The sequence below is a fragment of the Gallus gallus genome, chromosome 33 (genome assembly GCF_016699485.2).
Source record: "Gallus gallus isolate bGalGal1 chromosome 33, bGalGal1.mat.broiler.GRCg7b, whole genome shotgun sequence".
In the NCBI taxonomy this organism is placed as follows: domain Eukaryota; kingdom Metazoa; phylum Chordata; class Aves; order Galliformes; family Phasianidae; genus Gallus; species Gallus gallus.
The window spans coordinates 2,250,576-2,259,164 of NC_052564.1; the positions used below are offsets into that span (position 1 = coordinate 2,250,576).

Genomic DNA, 8,589 nt, shown 5'->3' on the forward strand with positions numbered 1-8,589 from the left:
CTGGCAATGGTAATGCAGATGCTGACAAGAACTTCTTCATTACAAGTGATTTCATCTGACAAATTCTGGACAGAAGAACACCACAGCACCACCACATTCCCATGTACACACAGGGACAGGGCTGCTTCCTTGAGACAAAAAAGAAGAGGTGCTCATGGCCAAATCAACCACATGAAATGTATTGTCACATCACTGACAATGAACATTTCCCACGTGGAATGCCTTGTCACTGAGTTTCCTACTCCTCAGACAGGTTCTTGTGCCCACAGGTCCTGGTGCCCAGAAGTACCAGATGCCCAACAGCAGCTCCATCAGCGAGTTCCTCCTCCTGGCGTTGGCAGACACGCGGCAGCTGCAGCTCCTGCACTTCTGGCTCTTGCTGGGCATCTACCTGGCTGCCCTCCTGGGCAACGGCCTCATCAGCACAGCCGTAGCCTGCGACCACCGCCTGCACACCCCCATGTACTTCTTCCTCCTCAACCTCGCCCTCCTCGACCTGGGCTGCATCTCCACCACTCTCCCCAAAGCCATGGCCAATGCCCTCTGGAACACCAGGCACATCTCCTACGCAGGATGTGCTGCACAGGTTTTCTTTTTACTATTCCTCTTTGGTGCAGAGTATTTCCTTCTCACCATGATGTCCTATGACCGCTACGTTGCCATCTGCAAGCCCCTGCACTACGGGACCCTGCTGGGCAGCAGAGCTTGTGCCACCATGGCAGCAGCTGCCTGGGGCACTGGGCTCCTTAATTCCCTGTTGCACACTGCCAATACATTTTCCCTGCCTCTGTGCCAAGGCAATGCTGTGGATCAGTTCTTCTGTGAAATCCCCCACATCCTCAAGCTCACCTGCTCAGAATACTATCTCAGGGAAGTTGGGCTTAATGTAATAAGTGCCCTTGTCTTATTTGGGTGCTTTGCTTTCATTCTCTTCTCCTATGTGCAGATCTTCAGGGCCGTGCTGAGGATGCCCTCTGAGCAGGGACGGCACAAAGCCTTCTCCACGTGCCTCCCTCACCTTGCTGTGCTCTCCCTGTTTCTTAGCACTGTTGTGTTTGCATACCTGAAGCCCTTCTCCATTTCCTCCTCATTCCTGGACGTGGTGGTAGCATTTCTATACTCAGTGGTTCCCCCAACACTGAACCCTATTATCTACAGCATGAGGAACCAGGACATCAAGCATGCCGTCAGCAAAGTGTTGCAATGTGCACAATTCCAGCTTCAATAAAGTGCACATCTTCCTCACATGATTCCCAGTGAGGGTTCTTCATATTTTATGTGTGTTTGATCGTTTTTTTTTTTTTTTTTTTTTTTTTTTTTTTTTGTGTGTATAAGTGTGGTAAAGTAACCTACAAAAAAAAAAAGTTGCGCTCTATTTGACTTCTTTTCCACCTACTTTCTATTTTCTCACTCCAAGACCACATGTAAATATGGAAACAAATTCCCCGAATAGATTAATAATACTTAAGAAGCGTGCAAAAATACATTTCCTTTGCTCTTCTCTCTTCCTGCCTGCCTGGATCTGGATCTGGGGGAGGTGCAGCCACGGACAGCAGTGCAACACGCTCTTTTCATTCCTGCTCTCTTTACACTGCTCTCAAGTCCTTGCATTTGTGCAGACCTGAAGGTCTTGTGTGTCTCACCACAGCCCTGTTGTTTCTACAGCAGCACTCCGGGGCTGCAGTCAGTAGGCGGCAATATGAAGCGCTGTGTCAGAGCTGGTCTCCTTGCTGCAGCACCATAACAAGAGGGGCTCTTCAGAGCAGGACCGGAGAACTGGAGGCCTCTTCCAAAGGAATGGTGCAAAGAATATACCTCAGGAGCTGCTCCCTGAGAAGACCTCGAGATCTTCCGGTGTTCTTCCCTGTGTGACAGGGACAGTTTCAGAGTCCCAGGGTGATCTGTTATGGACTCAGGGCAGTGCTGTGCTTTGACATGGAAGGTGGCTCAGCACCACACGGTCGTTTGCTCACTGCTGTTATCTCAACTCTTAGGAGCCACACACTGGGCACCAAAATGACTGTGGTGGTTTAACCCACTGGGTGGCTCAGCACTACACAGTGCTTTGTGCACTGCCCTCTTCCCAGTGGGATGGGGAAGAGAATTTGTTTGTACAACTCGTGGGCTGAAATAAAGCTATTTCCTAAGAGAGATCAAAGGAAAGGGAAATAATTATGACATATACGTATATATGTCTCACTGGTGTGTCAGAGGGAAGGGTGCCAGGGCAATACCCGCACAGAAGTGGTGGACCCCCTGCCCTGTCACAGTCAGACAGAGCTGACAGAGGAGGAGGGTTGGAAGAGTATCCCAGCTCAGCATCATTAGCGCACCCCCTGCCTGCCAACCCCACTCCCCCCGGTCTCACTAAGCCACAGGTTTGTGATGCTGGAAATTGAAGGCGACATGAGTGGGGATGCCAGGCAGGATCTGCCTAGGAGGGAGCCTAGGCTGAGGTGGTCACCCCCATGCCTTGAAACTGCCTCTGTCAGTTAAGGCAGGAGGGAAATTGTGGTGGGTGATTCCCTTCTCTGGGGAATGGAGGGCTCCATTTGCAGCCCTGACCCGACCAGCAGGGAGTTGTGCTGCCTCCCTGGGGCCCACATCAGGGACATCACCAGAAAAGTCCCAGGTCTGGTTCACTCCTCTGATTACTGCCCATTACTGATAGTTCAGGTAGACAGTGATGAAATTGCTCAGGGAAGCCTGCGAGCTTTCAAAAAGGACATTTGGGGTTTAGGGCAAATGGTTGAAGGAGTGGGTGTACAAGTGCTATTTTCCTCTCTCCTTCTTCTGGGGTGCTGAGGGATATGGAGTGGTCCAGGAAATCGCAGGCTTTGAGTAAGTGGCTGGAAGGTTGGTGCCGCCACAGGAACTTGGGGTTCTTTGACCATGGGGAGGTTAGCATGGCACCTGGCCTGATGACTGCTGACGGTTCTCACCCCTCTCGGAAGGGAAAGCGGATCCTAGCCCAGGAGATGGCAGGCGTCATTGAGGGAGCTTAAAACTGGTTGTGATGGGGAATGGGAATAAAATGATTCTTACATTTTACTACATTTTAAAGTGTTTACTCACACTTTACTCTGCATCTTACTCACACTTTACTCTGGGTTTAACTCATACTTTACTTTGGGTTTAACTCAGCTTTTACTCCAGCTTTTACTGACACTTGACTCCAGGTTCACACATTATTTACTCTGGGTTCACTCACACTTGTCTCCAGTTTTACTCACATTTTACTCATGATTTTACTTGCAATTTACTCCGGGTTTTACTTACACTTTATTCAAGCTTTACTCACACTTTACTCCTGGTTTACTCACACTTTGCTTCTGGTTTTGCTCACACTTCACACCAGGTTTACACACACTTCACTTTGGGTTTACGCTTATGCTGGAGATGGAGAGGTCAGCTCAGCCTTGCTGAATGCTGACTCTCTGATAACGAGGCTCTGGAAAGGAGACAGAAGATCTGAATAAACAGGGGTGTTCTGTACCAAGCCATAAGATTAGCTCTCTGCTGATTAGGAAGACTTGTTATGGAATTTGATTGCTTTCTAGCCAATGGATTGTTAGTGGAAATGTACTGAATATGTGTGTGTCAACGGTTTAAGGGCTGATCCGGCCCGGTTCCGTGACTGGTGGGGTGGAGGGACTTCGCAAAATCCGCGCCTCCATACAGTGAAACAGGGGACTCCAAAATAATTAAAAACAGCGGCCACGATCTGAGGAGAAACAAACTAATTTACTAAATATAGTATCGGAATGTAAGATAACACACTATAATACAGTATAAATCAACAATAAGATTGTTGATAAAGATTGTCCGAGAGCCAAAGGCCTTATGCTAATACTGAAGCCTTGCATGCAGTCGGGAGCAGCAGTAGCAAGCTGATCCGACAGGGAACACGGCGAGACGAGACGAGGGATGAGTCAGATGACCTGCGCCCTTATATCTGTTCCCTTGAGTAGGAATGATAACAGTACTCAAAAAGGCTCTTGGGGAATGTAGTTCTTCTCTTCCAGACAGGTACCCGGAACTAAAGCATTTACACTTTAACTCTCAGCACACTGCATGATGTTGTGATGTGGAATACTGATGAGCAAAAATTATAAAACCATGACAGTATGTTAGAATTTAAAAGGCTTGCTTTAGATAGTAGATAGAGACGACATCATGATCATGATCATCACCGCAATAAAGAAATTGTCCTAGCATGAGATCTCTGTGTCTTGTTTTAGTCACCCTTTGCACTGGGTTTACAGACACTTGACACAAGGTTTAATCTTACTTTACTCTGGGTTTACTCTTACTCTACTCCAGGTATACTCACACTTTACTACAGTTTACCTCCAACATTAATCCGAGTTTATTCACACTTAACTCCGGGTTTACTAACACCTTACTTTGGGTGTACTGATCTTATTCAGGGTTCACTCAAACTTTACTCTGTCTTTTCTCTACATTTTACTCACACTTGACTCTAGGTTCTCTCACAATTTCCTCCGGGATTACTCACACTTTACTTTGGGTTTACTCAGATCTCACTCAGAGTTTACTCACACTCTACTGCAGACGTACTCACATTTTACTCCAGGTTTACACACATTTTACAACAAGTTTACTAGGACTTTACTCAGGGTTTACTCACAGCTTATTCTGGGATTCTGGGAGTTTTTTGTTTTTTTTTACTTCCAGGGCACTTTTGGGGTCCCAACCTGCAGCATGAGGCTCCGTGTGCATTCCTCCCTGGAGGACAGCCCAGCCTCACTGACCCACAGGCAGCCCCTGGCAGCTATGCGCAGGCACTGTGTGGGGCAGCATGCCCCCAGCACAGCCCTGACAGCTCATACCGCCATTCTGCCCCCCACCAGCTGGACCCTGCCCAGCCCCAGCATGTCCGACACAGCTCACAGCAAGCCCTACTCTGGGCTCTGTTGGGCTCTGGACCTAGATAGGGACCAGGCCGGGCTGCCCATTCCCCAGTGCAGGTACTGAGCCCAGTAGGAATGTGGAGTGGTCCCATTTCAGCCATCAGCCCTCAGCAGATTACGGTGAAAAGTGTTGCTGGGAACCACTGGTCTGAGGTCTGGGGCTGGTGGTAGCTTCCTTGAGCAGTGTCTCCTTTCTGTTCATGTAACAAGAAGTTTTGTTGGACCCTGCTACTCCCTCACGGGCATGGGGTGGTCTGCAGGGCCCAAGTATCTCCACTGACTGCACCCTTCTTCTGCAGGCCCACAAGGGCTGCAGCCCTGCAGAGCACCCACAAGAGGGCTCATCCTATGTATGATGACAAGCAGACCCTGGTGCTCCAGCTGTCCCCAGCACCCACACAGTCTTGTCCAAGGGTGGTGTTTGGGGAAGGGCCAAAGTTGCAATGGGGTCTGAGGAACAGCCACAAGGTCATAGGGCTCCTGGTCATACGAGCATCTGCAGGGAAATGTCATGCCCAGGACAGCTCCCACCACTATCCATCCCTCCTCTGACCTCCATGGCCATTCCTGGGTGGCTCTGTGCTGGCCGTGCTGGTCAGGGTGGGCTGCAGACCCAGGTGAATGAGGCCGAGTGCTGCTAAACTCCTCCCTGGGAGTCTGTGGGTATGCAGAGCGAATGGAATGATAAGAGAGCATTTCCAAAAGCACTTGGAACATTCAGATGCAGCAAGAATGACAGGAATCCCCCCATTCCATGCAGCGTTACATCCCCACTGCCACAGAGAAGACTGCAGACACCTCATTTCCCTGCAGATACAGAGACACTACACAGAGGATACAACAGTCAGCTCTGATCCACATCAAATATGGGCTCCAGGAGGAAGAGAGCAGGTTGATGCCTCAGCAGACATGCAATGATTCAAAATATTACTGTAACAGCACAAGAACCATTAATGAACATATAACAACAGTAAAAAATAAAAATCAAAAATACAAATAAATATTTAAAGCATAGAAGAATAATACAGACCTGCTAAGGGAAAGTCTGTGAGTAATTTGTAGAGAGATGAGAAGTTTGTTTTTAATGAAAAGTGTCCATGACATCAATTTCCCGAATGTGTCTTTGAGGTCCAGATTCCTCATGCCACAGATGAGGGGGTTCACTGCTGGAGGCACCACTGAGTACAGAAATGACACCACCAGGTCCAGGGATGGAAAGGAGATGGAGGGAGGCTTCAGGTAGGCAAACATGCAAGTGGTGACAAAGAGGGAGAGCACAGACAGGTGAGGGAGGCACGTGGAGAAGGCTTTGTGCCGTCCCTGCTCAGAGGGCATCCTCTGCACGGCCCTGAAGATCTGCACACAGGACAGCACAATGAAGACAAAACACAAGGCAGAAGCCACCTTGCTCAGAATGAGCCCTGAACTGAGTGAAAAATCTTTTCCTTCTCTTCAGGCAGAATGTCTCCAGTTTCACCCATCACTTTCATCCTCCCACTGTGTACGAGAGCACAGAGCCTGGCTCTGTATTCTCCGTGATCTCCTCACAGTCTCTCACATGCTGCAGTGATGTGCCCACAGCCTTCCCTGATTTCTCTGCCAGGATGCACATCTGCCTCCTACCTGGCTCTTTGTGTACCAAGACCACCTGCTCCCCCCCCCCATGGCTGTGTTGGGTTTCCCATCTGTGACTTATCACTGCGCTGTTCCTGCTCCACACTTGACCCAACCATGCTTGCACTGCACAGGACAGGTGCGTTTGAGGTGGGAAGCGTTTCCCCAGCACAAGTGCCCATGGCAGCCCTCAGTGCACCACACTTCCCGGCATTCCTGCTTTACAGATCCAGTGCTGCCCCAGCCATGTCCCACACATGGGTCTGCAGACAGCCCCGCTCCACCACCATGAGTGTGGAGATGTCATCAGGAAAAAGCTCTGCCATCAACATGCAGGCAGTGCTGGAAATGGCTGATGTGAGAGGCTGAGGGTGACAAATGTCCAGAGCAACCCTCCTGGTCCTCTCGTGTCCCAAAGGTCATAGAGAAGGAGGGGAGTATGGAAGTGAAAAGAGAGCAGCAATACAAAGACCACCTCCTGCTGCTGTCTGCGGCCATTGGACCTGGGAAGCAGCAGCCCCGTCTCAAACACAGATAAGGGGATGGAACTCCTGGGCAGTGAGGGGCAGCCCCCATGGACACCGAGGCTGCTGCTGCATGTTGCAGCTGGGTTCCTGGACCCTGCAATACTCCTGCATACGTCAGTCGCTCCTCCACTTTCAGAGATGGTAAAACATGGCAGCAGAGACAGACAAATTTCTGCTGGCTTCTTTATTGTGTGTATCAACAGAGCGCCTTGTTCTACAGGTACATGAGATGAGCGTGTCAAAACACTACAGAAATGTAGCAGGCCAAGAATAACACTTTTGAAATCAAAGTCGTGCCTGTGAAAACAAAAATGAAGACAAATAATAATTAGTGATTGTCCTAATAAATTCAGGGTTACCTTGAGACTCCTGTGAGACTAGTATGCATGTTATGGCTGTTGAAGATGTATGTCTTGCTCACTGCAGCCTTGAGTTCCTGGTTCCTTAAACCATAGATGAGAGGATTCACTGCTGGAGGCACCACTGAATACAGAAAAGAAACCAGCAGGTCCAGGGATGGAGAAGACATGGACGGGGGTTTCAGATAGGCAAATATGGCTGTGCTGAGAAACAAGGAGACCACGGCCAGGTGAGGGAGGCACGTGGAGAAGGCTTTGTGCCGTCCCTGCTCAGAGGGCATCCTCAGCACAGCCCTGAAGATCTGCACGTAGGACACAACAATGAAGACAAAACACCCACAGATTAAACAAAGACTAAAATAAATAATCCCAACTTCCCTGAGGTAGTCAGATCTTGAGCAGGAGAGCTTGAGGATCTGGGCAATTTCACAGAAGAACTGATCCACAAGATTGCCTTGGCAGAGAGGTACTGAAAATGCAGTGGCAGTGTGCAGCAAGGAATAGAGAAGCCCAGTGCCCCAGGCAGCTGCTGCCATGGTGGCACAAGCTCTGCTGCCCAGCAGGGTCCCGTAGTGCAGGGGCTTGCAGATGGCAACGTAGCGGTCATAGGACATGATGGTGAGAAGAAAATATTCTGCAGAGATGAAGAAGACAAAGAAAAAGACCTGTGCAGCACATCCTGCGTAGGAGATGTGCCTGGTGTCCCAGAGGGCATTGGCCATGGCTTTAGGGAGAGTGGTGGAGATGCAGCCCAGGTCGAGGAGGGCGAGGTTGAGGAGGAAGAAGTACATGGGGGTGTGCAGGCGGTGGTCGCAGGCTACGGCTGTGCTGATGAGGCCGTTGCCCAGGAGGGCAGCCAGGTAGATGCCCAGCAAGAGCCAGAAGTGCAGGAGCTGCAGCTGCCGCGTGTCTGCCAACGCCAGGAGGAGGAACTCGCTGATGGAGCTGCTGTTGGGCATCTGCGGTTCCTGGGCATGGAGTCCTGTTCAGAGTGCAGGAGATAATGACAAGACAAGACCATTCTCAGTGACACTCATCCCACCATTCTATAAAGACTTTCTTTCTTTAAGGACAGTGTTCATTTAGTTCCATCACTTCAGTTTAACTTCATGAGGTTCATGATTCTATAAGAAGTAGAATCTGAAGCAGCTTTAG

General features: G+C 49.7%; 3 protein-coding genes across 3 annotated transcripts; 1 reads left to right on the plus strand and 2 right to left on the minus strand.

The window, feature by feature from the left end:
• Positions 1 to 254: 254 nt before the first annotated feature.
• Positions 255 to 676, plus strand: LOC100858379 (olfactory receptor 14I1-like; the record flags this gene model as incomplete). Its single annotated transcript, XM_040654545.1, has 1 exon — positions 255 to 676. A coding segment is annotated over exon 1 (384 nt), but the record flags the coding sequence as incomplete, so codon positions are not given.
• A 6,754-nt stretch (positions 677 to 7,430) lies between these two features.
• Positions 7,431 to 8,012, minus strand: LOC121107996 (olfactory receptor 14J1-like; the record flags this gene model as incomplete). The annotated part of the gene is made up of 1 exon (XM_040654648.1): positions 7,431 to 8,012. A coding segment is annotated over one exon (582 nt), but the record flags the coding sequence as incomplete, so codon positions are not given.
• Positions 8,013 to 8,096: 84 nt separating this feature from the next.
• On the minus strand, positions 8,097 to 8,589 carry LOC121107945 (olfactory receptor 14C36-like; the record flags this gene model as incomplete). Its single annotated transcript, XM_040654546.1, has 1 exon — positions 8,097 to 8,589. A coding segment is annotated over exon 1 (297 nt), but the record flags the coding sequence as incomplete, so codon positions are not given.